We start from the raw sequence: 17,500 nt of genomic DNA on the forward strand, positions 1-17,500 counted from the left end.
CATCTGCTTGAAAAAATAATGAAACTTCCCGTGAAGCTTCTAACCTTGATAGTCAGGCTTTTAGGGCGCTGTCATACTGGTCACTTTTCGGGAGTTGAAAAAAATATATATTTCTGAACAGAAATTATAAAAAAAAAAGGCCAGTAATGGTGGCAAAGCTGGCGATGCTTATGTTCCTCTTCTTGGAGCTAAAATCATGAACATTCCTTTGCATATAAATCACTTTCCCAACCGACTGAAACAACTTTCATCGCACAATAAAAGTATAATTAACTGGGTAGCAAAATATTTTGTTGAAGACATCGTAGTAATGAATTAGTCACTACATAATTTTAACTTCTCCATGATTTAAGAAAAATACATAATTGCAATAGCAAAGGATTCAGCTTCTGTGAAAACACCCAGGCATTTTGGTACTGTTCTTGGTTGAATGTCATCACAAAATACCAGTCGCTCTATATCACCTAAATACAAAACTTGAACCAGACAACGCGCGCCACTTACTCTCACTCATTAATAATTAGGGATCGTTGCGTAACTGTAATGAATTTACAGAATTATTTTTCTTGCAGCACCTCGAACAAACGTCCACGTACATTCCAGATCATGACTTTTTAAGCATTCTTGCAAAAGGATTAGTCTTGATTCAGGGCCTTGAACCCTTGGAAACATGATTATTGTCCGAGTTTTTCCGAGGAGTTTGAATGATTTTAGGATTCAGTTATCGTGTCCACCAGCAAGTCACATAGCGTAAAGATCTAGGCTCCGTCATAAAGGGGGTTTCTTCTGTAAACCTGTAAGTTCTGTAGAACTCTAGAGCAGAGAGAGCGACTATCACTTGAGCTCCTTGTGAATGTAAAGAAGAAATATTTTGAAAAACACTCTAAAATTGCATTAAAAAAATTCATGTTTAATTATGTGGTACTTTGACAACTGAAAACATTGCATTCGAAATAGGTTTCCAACAAAGCCATTATCCATCTGTTTACAGATGATTTATAATGATCTCCAACACTGCAAATGAAGACGGTACCATTTGAGCCCCAGAATGCGTTAACGGCAAGTCATAAAATTTTCTAAAAAGAAAGCTGATTTTTGGGTTTTGAGGAAGGAAACCCTAATGTCTCCCAATCTGTTCTTTTATAGACAGACTATGGATTCCCTTAGGACTGCTCTCTTGCTATGCTGATTGTGGATGTGCCTTAAATTTTACAGTTTATGATCCTCAACTGAAAGGCCTCAACCGTGGAGTCAGTGAGTACAGTGAGTTGAATATAAAAAGGATTCCCTTTTCTTATTATAATATTGAGTTACGATTAGCTTTTTGAGTTTTATTACGGAAATTATGTTCAGTAAAATTTACACGTAAATAATGGAACTCGAATTACAGAGAATTACCGGAATTTAACTATAGGAAAAATCCACTTCAGTCATTAGCACACGCAAATTTCAGTAAGGAAAGGAAAGAAAAAAGATGAAGAATGGGGCAACTTTGCACATTGTACACGTCGACCTTAAATACGTCGGTCATTTCTCCATATGGACAATATTCGTAGATGTAAAAGCATTCAGTTTTCCACGGAATTTAATGTACATTATCAACTCTCTCCCTGAGATATTCTAAGCGGTTCATGGAAATATTAGGAACTGGCAAAGAACAAAAGTCATTCAGGGGAACTTCGAAACTCGTCCCCCGAATCGAGAATATTTTTGTCCAGCAATTTCCATCGTGTGCCGTTTGAAACAAAGAATTATGCGTTTGAGTTATTTGCAAAAAAATCTGTCGGATGGATATATCTCGTTGTTCGCTTAAACTCAGCCATCACTAAGGGACTGCAAAATGAAATATATGAATAAAATGCGGAAGAGAAAAAATGCAATAATTTATTTCAAATTCTCGTTTTGAAATATTTGTTTTCGGCGCACTTTCATCGTTATGTGTGTGCGTGTGTGTATGTGTGTGTGTGTGGTTTTTTTTTTGCATATTTAGAGAATTGCACAAATACGTCGGGATTAACGTAAAAAAGATAGGTCAGTTGCGCGCCAAAGGTAAAATCGTATAGTAGTTATTAATAACTGGGAGGGTATGTTGCACGCTGAATGGTATTTTGATCTTAATTGCTGTTAGTATGCATTATGCCATCAATGGCACCGACTATATATATATATATATATATATATATATATATATATATATATATATATATATGTGCGTGCGTATATGCGTGTGTGCGTGCGTGTGTGCGTGCGTGCGTGCGTGCGTGCGCGCGCGCGCACGCCTGAGAAATTTTATATAGGCCAGATAGATTATCGAAAAAATACTGAACCGTATGTGTTACAACTAATTCATAACTCTACTACTACATTTCCTTTTAAATTTTACTGAATTATTTGGTCCCGTTTGTTGCAGTCAGATTGTTGACGTTTAATACTAACTGAGTTCAGGAAAGCTAAACATGATAAATTCGTACCCAGCTGCGTTTAAAATCATAACAATTTGCTTACCAAATTCTCAGCTGGAAAAAATCTTGTTGATACTTAACACAATCATTTTTTGGCTCAGATCCCAGTATAGCTCTGGGGTTTTTAGTCTGTAGCGCAGTTTGCCTGTGGCTTTGATATACAGATGAAGTATTGACTACGTGAAAGTTAAGCTTAAACTTCGTACTTTTCGGTATGTACAATATGATTTTTTCTTGCGTAATGTGAGTATTAATGTAAAATTAGGAATTGTAAAAATATTCGTGTGCCTGCGTTTTGGAGAAATCTATATTGAAAATCAACTTTAATCTATACCAGTAAAAGCATTACAGTGAGTTTGGAGAACCTATTTTGTTTTTTTAAATTTGATTTTATATTTCTAGTGAAGAGTTTTCATTTTAAGATTTTTTTTTTTTTTTTTGAGATTTATATTGACGACTGTATCATTTGATGAACAATGAAATTGCTACATGTGAATACCTTCTATGCAAAGGAAATTATTTTTCCCGTTTCTCTGCTTTCTCTCACTACCTGCTTCGAGCCTCTTTCTGATATTGATTGCTTTCTATTCCCAAAATCCCTTCGATATGTCCTGCGATACCTTGTATCACTTGGTCAAGTATCAGAGCTTAGAATCTCTTTGCAATGCCGATGTCGTCAAACGGAGTTGATGCACAAGAAGTGAATTTCCTTTTATAGGACAAGCCTTCATTGTAGATAAGAGAGATGACACTGCAGCTTGCAGTCCAACGAAACTTGCGAGGACTAGTCAGAGTTCGTCATGATAGCAATGTTTGTCTCTTTTCGCATTGCGTGGTGAAATTGATGGCATGTTTTCAGATGGAGTTCGCAGACAGATGGAAAACCCCCAACCCCCGTCTGTGGTAGAAGCGACCTCCTCTTTGGTAGCAGCAAACCTTCATTGCCATATTCCTCTGTAAATCAACTCTCAAAAACAATTTGACATCTGCAATATAGGCTACTTTCATCATGCAAGATGAAAGAAGCGGTAACCACATACCTTCCTGATTGCCAACATCACCTATTTTGGAACGTTTTCCTGCTGCTCATGTCAGACTCCACTGTCAAACTCTCTTCATCTTCACAAATGAAATCTTCTGGTCGCATTCGCCGAACCTGTGGAAATGAAACAGTCGCACAATTTATTTTGAACTTTTCGATTATTACGTAATACTTTTGGATACTGTTTTCACTGAGATCCTTGAAAATCCAAACAGGGAATGAATAAAGCATTCCTCCAGTCATTTGGCAAACTTTGTACGGAGCCGGGGGTAGAAATGATGCCATTTCTAATTGACGATATCACAATAAAGGATATAAATTGATTTTAGGACAAATACAGAATCTGCCCAAAATAGACCTCTTCTTGGTAGCTAAACAAAAACCTCACTCATGTAGCGTTGTTTGGCGCTATTTTTACTTTTTTTATGGTTATTTTTAAGAAGTATGAAATAGTCCGGGTACATTAAATAATTTTATTGAAATATAATAGCTTCATTTCTCAAATTTCTGGTGTAATTAGGAACAGTTTCCATCTGTGGCAAGTAGATCACATATATAATTACATATAAAATTTAGAATCATCTTCCAGCAAGTTTACTTCTTTGTTTAATAAGGTTGATCCTTTGCATCAGTACTGAATAACTTTTGTGTCAAAAGAAGGCAACAAGTTAGCAGTTATCTGGCTTTAATAGCAAAAAGATGAGACAACAAAGTGAAAGAAAATGTCTTGGAAACTACAGTAGACAATATTCGCTTTAATGCAGCTGTAAGGAATAGCATCCTGATAGCTCCGCCTAGATCTTGAAAATGATGTTGCAGAGAGAGAGAGAGAGAGAGAGAGAGAGAGAGAGAAGAGAGAGAGAAATTTGTGGGTTATTTGACTATTAGGGTGTGTGCTTAAATCTGTTTCAAATAAAGATACGGAGGATGAACTCATAAATTATGGGAGAACTAGAACATAATAAAGACTTTGCATCAAGCTAAAGGTTGTTTTTGGCACCTTATCTGAATTCTGAAATTTCAAGGTTAATTTCATTCTCATTAACAAGAACAATAACGTCAACATTTTTAAAGTAGATCTCTTTATATTATCAGTTTGAGAATACAGTATTTAACTTAAAACAGTTACATTTATTGTTAAATGATGAGGTGCATCTTTATTCAAACCGCTAATTGTTCTCTTCCGATTGTTTTGTTTACGGTCATATTTTTCTAGTCATTGGAGTCGGTACATCAGCTTTAATATCTAAATATATATATGAATGCTGTAACAATTTCCTAAGAAATCATGTGAGGTGCACCAAATACAAGCAACATGTTGCAATAGACATGTCCCGTAATTAACTTCTCCTGCAGAGAAATGTGTATTCCTGATACAATGTTCAACTGCAAACTTTAGAAAGGAAAATTTGAAAATGTACCCAGCCTTCACGTGGTTAATAATACATTAAACATTTCCATTTTTTGGTCCTCTGATATGGCAGATGTTATCAAAGATTGTATCACAAGTTTACATTTTATTTTTATTTTCATGATATTTTAGATATTTCAAAAATAATTAATAATTTGATGTTTTCAGGTAGTGAGAATTATAAATTCAAGACATTTTTAAAGTTTGTATCACCACTTACTGTTTAAACTGTATAATTTAATAAGCCTTAATCTCACTCGAATCTTTTGGAATGATATTCTTTCTTTGACACAGATTTTTTTAAATTCGTCATACTTTTCTTGTTTGATTGGTGCGAATTGCATAGCTGTATTGAGCAATCGGGACCCATTACCCAGTACTAAGTACTTATAATTGGATGTGAAAATGGACGTGATCTTTTATTCAGCATAGTTAGGCGACTTTTTGCAAATATAGTTTTATTTACTGTAAGCTTCAAAATTCTTAGCCCTGACAAATTTTAGATTGCTCTGTGGGTACCTGTTCTTTGATATGTTAGGAAAGTAAATTCAAAATGTGTCAGTGATAACAGAGAGGAAAGCTCCTTACTTGAATACTTGAATTCTTCGAGAAAACAGTGAAACCAGGAAGTGAAACAGCAAATGTCAGTAATTACAGTAGATATAAGAAAAAGAATATACACTTAGGAGCCATATTATACTAAAGGAAAAGGAAATCAAATATTTTATTAAATTCTTGAATGCAGAACCATCAGAGAAAGATTCATTATGTCTCAGTCACTATGTGGCTTACAGATTCTTCAGAAACATTTTCTGATGTTGCTTTTACGATAATAAGAGGGGCGTCGTTAATAGATAAAATACATGAAATAAGCTGATCTTTTTCCCTGAAAGTAGACAAGAGATCTGAAACAGGGAGAAACATGCAAGAGTTACCATAACCCGAGAATTGAAGAAAAACTCTCTCTCTCTCTCTCTCTCTCTCTCTCTCTCTCTCTCTCTCTCTCTCTCTCTCTCTCTCTCTCTCTCTGCTATTGTGCACGAGTTTTCTTCATCGACAGCTATTTGGGAGAAGTAAATGAATTCTTTTTGTTTTCTAAAATCTCTGTAAGACTCTTCGCTTTCCTTTCGTGCTCCTTGGAACAATGAGAGATCCAGTCAGCAGAAAGAAATGTATTGTTCCTTCCTCATAAATTTTACAGAATTTAATGACAGTGACGGTTGGAGCAGATTATAATTCTTGCACGAGACGTGAATTCGTGAGTTTGATCATGGTATGTAAACAAGTGAATAGCATTTAAAAGAATGAGCGAGTTTATGCTTGTTGCTATATAACAAGCTTCAAGCATAACAGCACTTAAAATTTTACGTTGCGCGAGATATTAAAAAATCATTGTCTGTTCCTTAAGTACGTATCTTAATATATGAAAATTTTCCCTTGGCTTAAAGTTATTATTTTTCGAAAGGAAGTTAACATATCCCTTTCAACTCACCGGAGTAACATAAAAGTTTGACGAACAGAAATTAGTGAACGGTAATTATTACAGGATAGAAATTAAAACAGAATACATTTTACCGGTGCAGGAAATGTTGTGTGGATGGATATAGTAAATAATTCACTTCTACAGTCGAAATAGGGGAAAAGTTCAAGGGAAACAGTGATAACTCCTCGTGATACATGAATAATTAATAAGAAGGGTAGAGGTTTCTATTATTAGCCAAATGTTTACACTGAAAATATTGAAATATATATGCCAACGTTTTACCAATATATATATATATATATATATATATATATATATATATATATATATATATATATATATATATATATATATATATATATATATATGTGTGTAAATATTTATAGGTTGTCAAATTTTTTTCACATAATCAACTTAATATTGTTAACGTTTACTATAACTATACTTTACCCAAAATCATTATTTACATTTTTATACATTTCTCTATACGTTCCGCCCTTCCCTTCCTCCCGTTAATGTCTGCCCGTGCATTTGTGCGTCTCTGTCCTTCTCTTTACTTCTTTCTCTTATTGCAAAACAATAGATAATAAGTGTCGTCTAAAAGCAATTTTCATGCAACTTAATCAGCTTCACGCTCGACGGAGCGTGAGACTATTCACAATTGTTTTGTTCGTATATCTTCTTTTTTAAAGGAAGGAGGCGGATGGTGAAGAAGACAGAAGGAACAAAATAAAAACGAACAGGAGAGAGAGAGAGAGAGAGAGAGAGAGAGAGAGAGAGAGAGGCAGAAAGAGACCAAGAAAAAGAGACGAAGAGATACTCTGAAGGATTTAGTCCGAGAATAAGTATTCATTTGAGCCTCACAAACGTCCATTAAGATAAAGGAGAAAGAAGTATATTGAAGGACGAAGGCCGTTCTTTAGGTGTATTCTAGATTTTTTTTTAGGTGTATTCTAGTTTTTTTTTTGTGTATTCTTGGTTTTCCTTAGGTGTATTCTAGATTTTATTTTAGGTCTATTATAGAACTTTTTTGTCTGTATTCTAGGTTTCCCTTTAGGTGTATTCTAGGGTTTATTTAGGTGTGTTCCAGATTTTATTTTAGGGGTATTCTAGTATTTTGTTTAGCTGTATTTTAGGTTTTATTTAGGTATATTCTAGGCTTTTTTATGTATTCTAGTTTTTATTTTATTCTATTTTTGGTTTTCTTTAGGTGTATTCTATATTTTATTTTAGGTGTATTCTAGAATTTTGTTTAGCTGTATTCTAGGTTTTCTTTACGTGTATTCTAGCTTTTTTTATGTATTCTAGGTTCTCTTTAGATGTATTTCAGATTTTTCCATCAAATCTGGATTGGGAAAGAGTTTTAGTCCATCTTCAAAACAATCGAAAGAAGGCAAAGCGTAAGTATGAAATAAGATATATATGAAAATGAAGAATAATTTTTACTTTTTTTTTGAGGAATATTAATCAAGAAGATGTACGATGATCCATAATATGAGGGATCTCGGACTTGACTACCTATCCAGGATGTTTACGATTAAGAAAGTAGGGATTTGTTAATAAGAATCATTTTTTTTCGTACCATCTCGCACTCAGTCATCGTTGTAGAGTTTACGTATAATGGCATAATTGGGAAGGACTACTATAGTTTTATACATTTTCAATAAAAGTTGCCCTATTATTTATAACATGCAACGAGAAATGTATTCACGTACGCATAGGCTTATTCACACACTTACGCACACACAAACACACGCATGAATATATATATATATATATATATATATATATATATATATATATATATATATATATATATATATATATATATATATATATATATATATATATATATATATATATATATATATATATATATATATATATATATATATATATATATATATATATATATATATATAATTTATATATATATATATATATATATGTATATATATATATATATATATATATATACATACATATATATAATATGTATTTATGTATATATATATATATATATATATATATATATATATATATATATATATATATATATATATATATATATATATATATATATTCTTCTTTGTCAATTTAAAAAAAAAATTATCCCTGTTTTTAGGTTTCGAAATTCGAAATTCAGAATTTCGTCATCACCACACCTCTGTTCGTTCCTCACCCATTAAAAAGCCTTGGGTGCCTAAGACAAGACAAGACAAACGCCGGTGTAAAATCCACTACTCCGGATCCCCTCGAAGAATATGAAATGTAAAGAGCGAACATAAAACTTGTTTTGCCAGAAAGTTTTCGCTCCTCCTTAAAGATAATCTTATTTTTTACCTGACAGTCGGACTCTATTTAAACTTGAGCCTTCTCCTCGCCACATCTCACCTTCTTCTGAAGGAAACCTGTCTTGCGTTTCTCGTCATCGTAATGTGAGAGTCCTGGCTACGTGTAGTCTTTGAAGAGGGTCTTTTTTACTCGAAGGGCGTTTAGATGCCTAGATTCGAAGATGTAACTAATAAATTGTTGAGATGGGAGCATAACTTATAAGACTTAACGGTCTTCGACTTTTATTTTGCAAAATAAAATCTTTATAACAAACCGTTTTATAAAATACAGATTACATGCATTATTTCCAAACCATTTCAAAATTCCTGGGGAAACAATTTGTGTTAAAAACTATTTATGTCATTTTTCAGAAACAAACCGCGATTTTTGTTGAATACTAGAAGACCTCTTACCGATGCTGAATAATTTTGAACATATTTCAGAGCGAAAAATCGTTCCGCGACTCTGAACCTCCCAGAACGTCCCTAGCACGACCTACCATATAGAGGGTATTTTGCATAAATTTCTTGTGAATAAAAGTCACTTTCAAAATCTCTACCACAGTATCCAGACCGGAGAGAAAGTTGGACCTCACCTTCGATCTGGTTGTCGCCTGGGATGGGAGGAAATTCGTTAACTCAAGTGCTCACTATGTTATATACTGTATTAATGAAATTTGCATATGTAGATGAACCTCAGGGAAAGTTTTTAATCAACCAGGTTCTCTTTTTCCCTACATCAGTAAAGATTTTTTTCCTCTGTCTTTTAAGGAAGAATATCAGGTTGGAAAAACAGAGGGAAGGCGTTTTTCCGGAAGTTGTATAGGGAGTAAATGTTTTTCCGGAAGTTGTATAGGGAGTAAATGTTTTTCCGGAAGTTGTATAGGGAGTAAATGTTTTTCCGGAAGTTGTATAGGGAGTAAATGTTTTTCCGGAAGTTGTACAGGGAGTAAATGTTTTTCCGGAAGTTGTATAGGGAGTAAATCTTCGTTATTTTGATAATTAGCCTGCATATATCAAATATATCGAAATTATGTATCCTGTGTGATTATATTAACAACTTAAGAAATGTATTTATCCAGTCTCTCTCTCTGTACACACACACACACACACACACACACACACACACACATATATATATATATACATATATATATACACATATATATATATATATATATATATATATATATATATATATATATATATATTAAACTGCCAAGTCATGCTCTCAGTTTAACAGTTGCCACCAAACTGCAGCACCTCAGTTGTAATTCCAGAAATTTTGGATTTTTTTTCATTCATTAACATTTTTGCTATCTATGTCATCAGTTACCTATATAAACAATCTTAAGTTAACGTAATCTCTCTGTCTCGTTCAGCAACTTTTCGCAGTATTCCATCTTCACAGAATTGTCTTTCTTCGGAAAATATCTCCATTTCTTTCTGTCTCTCTAAGGTCCATTTTCTTATAATTTTTTCCAAAGCCATTTAATTCGTGTTGGTAATACTTATTCTTCTCCCTAAAATAGATGCTCATACTTGCTCTCAATTTTATCTACGCTTTCATCTCTTTTGGCCTGCAACGTTTTCTTCTATCTGAAAATTTCATTTCGTTAACTTCCCACTTACTGAATTAATTCATTTTATGTACAAACATTCCCTGCAGACTCAGTGACCCCAACCTTGAATTCGCCTCAGAAACTCCTCCAGCTTTGTTTCCCAACCCAAGCCAATTTTTCACCCATCTTGTGTCTCCTTGTTATTCTCATTTCCTTCTTACCAAACCCACTGAGATTAATTACATATTTTGCCACAGTCTGAACCCCGCCTCGCATCTGTGTGCTCGCGCCTTTGTGTGTTCGTCTGTATGTAGTTATCCTCACGCTAGGAATGGAATGTAGATAAATGTGTTCGATAACAAGGATTATAAAACTCAGTATTTTCTCAGTAAAGCTTTAACAGAATTTTTCTGTAAAAAACGTGAAACAAGATCAAGAATAATTTCCTATGAAAATCTGATGAATTCTCATTAGCATAAGAATATATTATACAGAAAAGCTTAGTTTTTGTCCAAGTTATCAATTTTCATCACCTGATTATTTAAAACGTAGCCTGGAGAAAAAGTGAAGATGCGAAGAGAGAAAAACCTCTTTCGAAAAATAAAACAGAGAAAAGAAAAAATATGATAATGATCTGCTATGAATGGTTGTTTCGTATTTTATGAACAGCATTACTATTAGACCACTTTTTACGCTTATGGGAATACTATGCGTAAAAGAAGATATATGCCAAGACAAATTTATATATATATATATATATATATATATATATATATATATATATATATATATATATATATATATATATATATATATATATACAACGATGTATCACGGACTTGAAATAAAGGAAAGGAATCCTACAGAATTACTCTGGACTCAATAAATGAATATATGCACCAAGCTCGATTTCGAAAGTTTAAATACAATTAATAAACTTCTAATTAGTCCAGTGATAAATAATTTCCATGCATAGTAATTATCAGCATTAAGTAATGTTTTAAAGTTCCAATTACTATTATCACTGCTGGATAGCGTGACGTGTATATTCTTCGTCACATCGAATTTTACAAGAGGCATAGACGTTTTCCTTTGAAGAGCTCATTATAAATATTTTTTTCTTAATTTCCCTGCACAAAAGAGGTTAATTTTCAGTCGACGTCCTTGAGGCCACATTAACAGGAAGAAAAATATCAGAGGAGAAGAAGGTTTATCCCCATCTGCGCAAGATTGAAAGGATGCGTGGGGGAAGAAGTCCTTTGGAAGTTAGAGTAAACAAGGAGTTTTACAACGGTTCTGTTATGCCTCTTTCATTTCCGCTAATAACATCTTGTGTTGGCTAAAGACGCGCGCATAAAGCCCACACGCTCGGTGGAGAGGAGGCTCTTTAGAATGAAAGATACCTAAGGAACGCCTCTCTCTCTCTCTCTCTCTCTTTCTCTCGGAAGGGCTGTGGAAAAGGAGCTGGGAGGGGCACAATAGTTCTTTGCTGTGGTTGTGTTCTCGTTGTTACTTGTATCCATCAGCTTTCTATAACAATATACCTTAACGTTCATATTTTAAGAGAACACTAAGTATTGCTCACAATCTCTGGAAATTGTATTCATATCTTAAAGTGTAACCATCTTCTTCCACAGGTCTTCTCCGCCTGCAGGAGCTGTACCAGTCTTTACGCCCAGAACGAGAAGCCTTTGATATCCGAGTGGTGCAAAGAGTAGCGTCCGCTAAGGAAGCGTTGAATTTTCTCAGCAATCTCGAAAATACAAACAGGTGAGGAAAAAGGGAAAGATGGAATCGACGAGAGCCTGGGCGAATTTCAATTTCTTCCCCCTCCTGAGGTTATTATTTATGAATAATTATGTTACAGTGAAGGAAACGTTCTGAATGGGAGATAATCTGCATCTCATTCAGCTCCTCGATTTGTAAGACTTTGATGGCCTAATGAGAGAGAGAAGTAACGAGTCTCTGGTAGAGTTATATGTCTTTTCTTGGAAATAGTTAAGTGTTCATTTGCTAATCTTTGGAGAGCAGGTTTTGGGCCGAGATGATTTATTTTTTTCTTTTCAATAAAGGACGGTCTTTCTTGTTTTCTTTTAGGAGGTGCTTTATTTATTTTTTTTTTTTAAGAATATTAGCAAGATGCTTTTGCGGAGATATGGGCAGCTTGCTGGTCGGGTATAGATCGAGGTTAAAGATAAAAAATAAAAAAAAAAAATAAAAAAAAAAGAGAAGACTGGAGAGGAAAGTGTGGTCTGAGCCGGAGCGAAGGGATTGAGATGATCGATAAATTATTCACCAGAATTAGCTTCCCTTTGCCGAGTTTAAAATCATAATGACACTTTTGTCTTCAGTTAAAAGACACATCATTGTGATCTTGTGTAGCAGGTAATTTTTAATCGTAATGATAAGTAATCTATAAAGGCAGTCTGTAAAAGACTGAAACTTCCGGATTTCAGGCGCATTATCTTCTAAAGGCTAATTGCTGTTTAAAAACTTTGATAATTAGGTCACCTGTTTTTGGCACATAATTCGTGCTTTTAAACCATGTAGTGTATAAAAACAGTATTTTATCTTTTTTGTATGTTTTATCATTTAAACACACTTAATCTATTCTCATGTTAGAGATATCGTCAAAAGAATTAAGATAAATATGATAGTCATAAGACGAGACATACATAATTTTGCACTTTAAAAACGATTAGTAATTTTTTTTATTCTAAAATATTGTCAAACGTTTAGAAACGCATTGCTTTAAAATACAGTTGATAAGTCTTGTATACCTATGAAGAATACATATATTTATACTCCTTGTTGAAATTATGTTTATGTCTCTTTGAAACGGCAAAGTTTAATGAAAATTTAGTAGTACTAAATGTACTGAGCTAAGTCTCAATGATGATATTAGTCATCTGATACATCTGCCCATTAGGATGACAAAGAACGGTTCCATATATTGTTGTGTTGATTACAGGTAGAAAGAGGTTCGGTGGAAAAATATAAGAATATATCACACAGGTATAAAGCCCGTCGTATACTGATATTCATATTTAAACAAATTCACTAGGTATTACCAGTCAGATATTACAAATATTTCTTCAAATAATTGAACATGTGATGCAATAGCCTTATACCACTTATATAAATAGAAACCGTATCTTCATAAAGCTTCATTGTTTTAAGTTAAATTGTATTATTTTTCCTTTTAGTTCTTCTTCATGTAGTTTTTGTTCCATATTCCAAGCATTTTCCTAGTGTCCACGTATCTAAGGAGGTCAGGTATTAAGTTAACTTTCGATTTAACGATTTTACAAGAAAGCATACAACGATAAAAGACAGTGGTAATAAAATGCAATCCTTTCATAACCTACGTAAAAAAAATTTTTTTCCTACGTTCCACAGATGGTCGCACAAGTACGTGGTTCTTGATTGCAGCACTCAGATGGCGAAGGAACTCATCATTGGACACGTCCGTGACGTTCATATGGGTCGACGGAACTACCATTACCTCCTCTCTGGTTTGGTTGGTTTCATGCTTTGTTTTATGTCCCTGGTGCGGTTGCTATGTGGTTAAAGGGGAGGGGGACCTAAAACTACCCAGTAAGAATGGCACTATTAATCCACAGATATTTTTACTAAAAATATTTGTACGAACATTACAACGTGAACTCATATTCACAAACAATGGCTCACATACACATCCATACATACATATATACAAACATACATACACACATTATATATATATATATATATATATATATATATATATATATATATATATATATATATATATATATATATATATATATATATATATCCAACAGTGGCTTTAAACGAAAAATGTTGAATAACAGAGTCCAGGTCACATTCCTCTTTCAAGTAAAACTGATAATCATCGCAAGAGCCTGTATTGTCATAAACACTATATATATATATATATATATATATATATATATATATATATATATATATATATATATATATATATATATATATATATATATATATATATATATATATATATATATATATATGTCTACATAATCTGTTGGTCACTTCTCGATACCAACACAATTTTTGGATAAGCTGTAGATCCAGACGGGAAATGGATGAAGACAATCTTTCATTTAGTAGTGAGCATAAATTAGTATAAACTAGTGAGAAGTGGGTTGATTGGTGCAGTGGTTATAAATGAGTATCTGGATGTCTTTCTGGCCATTATCTGTTCGCAGCAAAAGTGGAAATAGAAATCAGCTTCAACTGGAGGGGCCCAAGGTCATGTTCGGATATCAATGTAATCAGCTGAAGCTTCTTTGAAAAGAAAGAAGTATGAAACGCATGGGAAGAGAGGACTGATGGAAACTAGGTATGGTCAAAGGCACTAATGTAGGAGGAGTTTATGATAATAACTCAAGGCTGGATTTATAAGGAAAATAAAACTGTTTGAGATGCTGTTGTATGCCCAAAGAGACCATCGTAAGCAGGTAATGAAAATCAGAGTTGACCTAAACAAGTATTAAAGGGAGAAAGTGTTGTAATAAATGAATGTTCACGCAGAGAAAGTAATTAGCAACTTTTATATTAAATGAAAATAGACATAATACTTCTAAAGACTCCTGTATTGATGAAGTTTTATTCTGAGGAGTTGTTAACTGTAGAGAATTCAAGAGAAATCACTTTCAGTGAAATGGGGAAGAGAAGAAGGGGGTTATTTTAAATTCGAGAATGCTTTTGGAAGGCATAAAGACTTCAGGACTTGTTTAGTTTGCAAGTAGGTTTTACTGTAATTGTTAAAGTAGTATTCAGTGTCTGACTAAGGAGTGTTTTTTTTTCAGACAACATAAGTATTCTTAAGGAATTTTTCCCACCTTAGTTTCTCTATGCCATGATAACTTCCCTTAGTATTGGGCGTGGCACCCAGTTTGAGCAAACTTAAGTCCCTTTATTCAAAGCTGCTTTGAGCCAAGTCTGGTTGAAGTTAATCCATCATAAATACAGACATGCATACATACATACACAGAGACGCCGGGCAAACTTTGATGAGAGAACCTTACTTAAGCTTTCAGCTCAGGTGACCTAAAAATGGACACAAACCAACATGAACATTAGATTTTTGGCTGCGCCAAGCATTTTTTATCTCGTAATATTAAAAGATTTAGAACGTTAATCTTGCTTTGTATAAGATCCCACTAAGTGATCTGGGTCTGATCAGAGATTAGAATCCGGATGCTTTAAAGGCTTCGAAAAAATACGAGATTATTTCTTAGAGGACCGAGTCATTATCATGAGTAGGCTTACTAAAGCATTTTTGTTTTTATACGTCTTTTCAGATCGAAAGCATGGCTAATTCAAAAATCATTGTCATTGCAGATGTCTGTGATTTTTGGAATGGTATAAAACACTATGATCATGATGTCAATTTCAAAACATGGTAAAAGTAATAAGATGCAAACAAATACCGAAAAAGAACAAGAATTTATTCATACATCGTTTAAAAGCCCTTATGAATTAATAACACGGATACTGTTGACAGAACATACAGGAGGTAATAACTTATTCAGAAGGGTATTTTCAAATGTATACAGTTATTAGGAATTCCCAATTGAATGGTTTCATGGCTTTGTCCAAACAAAGAACAATAAACAAAGAATAATAATAAATAAAGCCCATGTTTACCCTAAAAAGAGGAAACTGAAGGGAATTGTGTTATTCTTATCTTAAACAAATAAGTGACATTACAATTAGTAGATTATGGCTTACTATAAAACATGATGTCGTCACCGGAAGAACACATTGACGAACAAGCCTTACAAGGAACGTACTTAGTAATTGTTTTGCTATTTAAAATTATTGATATCATTAACCCCAGCAATGTAGTCAATGTTTTACTGTCAGCTAATGCAAGGAATGAGTAACAGTGTTTAAGCATTTGGTGTAGTTAAAATGTTAGATGGTAGGGTAGAATCTATTGCCCTAATCTCGCGGTAGCCTAAAGAAAGTTGTTGATTAGTGTCGAATCCAAAGGGAGCTGGGAATAGAAAATTGAAAGATTTCTTTAAAGTATAAAAATCATTCCAGCAATGATGAAAGTGGATGATAGTGTCAAATGGCATCTGGAAGTCCAACAATTCACTAAACATTCTACTTTTTTTGTGTTGACTTTCTACCCGTAGTGAAAAGGCCACGTTTACTTTCTCTCAGTAGTGATGAGGCAATGTTTACTTTTTCTCAGTAATGATAAGGCTAAATATCATTTCATATTTCAAAATCAGAGATCCTTGAAATGATTGGCAACTAAACTCGCAACTTGATGGTGCATACGTTCAGGCACAAGCCCTTCATGACTGTACATTTCAAACAAGCCAATAACTGAACGAATTAACCTCTCTAGCCCTAACAAAAGGTCAAATTAAAGAACTGGATCTAACCCCAATGTAATCAGTAGCTACTACCCTTTGGGTTTGCCTCTTAAGGCGTGTGCTCCACAAACGGAAGAAATTTAATGAGGACACGTATTCCTTAGCCGAATTCTGCAACGTTTCGTAATACCCTTGTTATATTTATTTTAACTTCAGAACTGTTATAGACGGAATATGTGCGAAACGTGAAAATAAAAGCCCTTTTCAGGTACTCAGAGAACAATTTTTAAAGTAGTTTTATAGTTAACTTACAGTAAATGTCTTTACATAATTTGTTTATAGAATAATAATGTTAAATCGTTCAGTAACCTTTTAGCATTCACTCTGTTTGTGTGTCTGTCTGTACATTTGTCTCACAGACATACACACGCACATCCCTTAGTAATGGTGTAAATAACGAGTCAGCTTGGAGGAAGGAGATTTAGAGCCATCGCGTCTCTCTCCCTCTGTGAAATTCACTGCTATCAAATATCTCTCCAGCCCCACAAAGAGCACCCGGAGGCCCTTCAGGAAAGGAAGGTCTGGCGCGCGAAACCATTTCACCTAAGATCTCCGACACGAGAGAAAGAGAGAGAGAGAGAAAGAGAGAGAAAAAAAGAATCTTTCTCTCTGTTCCTCTGGCCGATGGCGGCAGCAGCATCAGGCCTCTCGCGTATGTAAAGCGACTCGAGACTTATCCAAATGGGTTTTCCGACTTCCCGGATGAAGGCGGATGAGTCATCCAATTCCTAGAACAGGGAGAAGAGGTTGATCTAATCTACTCTTATCTTCTCATCTGAAATGATGCT

General features: G+C 33.9%; 1 protein-coding gene across 2 annotated transcripts in view; it reads left to right on the plus strand.

The window, feature by feature from the left end:
* The window catches only part of LOC136830185 (glutamate receptor 1-like), a 445,402-nt gene that overhangs the window by 344,618 nt on the left and 83,284 nt on the right, over positions 1-17,500 (plus strand). For both annotated transcript variants that reach the window (XM_067089464.1, XM_067089455.1), the window contains exons 5-6: positions 11,931-12,063; positions 13,693-13,813. In XM_067089464.1, coding sequence (XP_066945565.1) covers positions 11,931-12,063; positions 13,693-13,813 — 254 coding nt within the window. The remainder of the gene's footprint in view (positions 1-11,930; positions 12,064-13,692; positions 13,814-17,500) is intronic.

The sequence above is a fragment of the Macrobrachium rosenbergii genome, chromosome 4, assembly GCF_040412425.1.
Source record: "Macrobrachium rosenbergii isolate ZJJX-2024 chromosome 4, ASM4041242v1, whole genome shotgun sequence".
Taxonomy (NCBI): Eukaryota; Metazoa; Arthropoda; class Malacostraca; order Decapoda; family Palaemonidae; genus Macrobrachium; species Macrobrachium rosenbergii.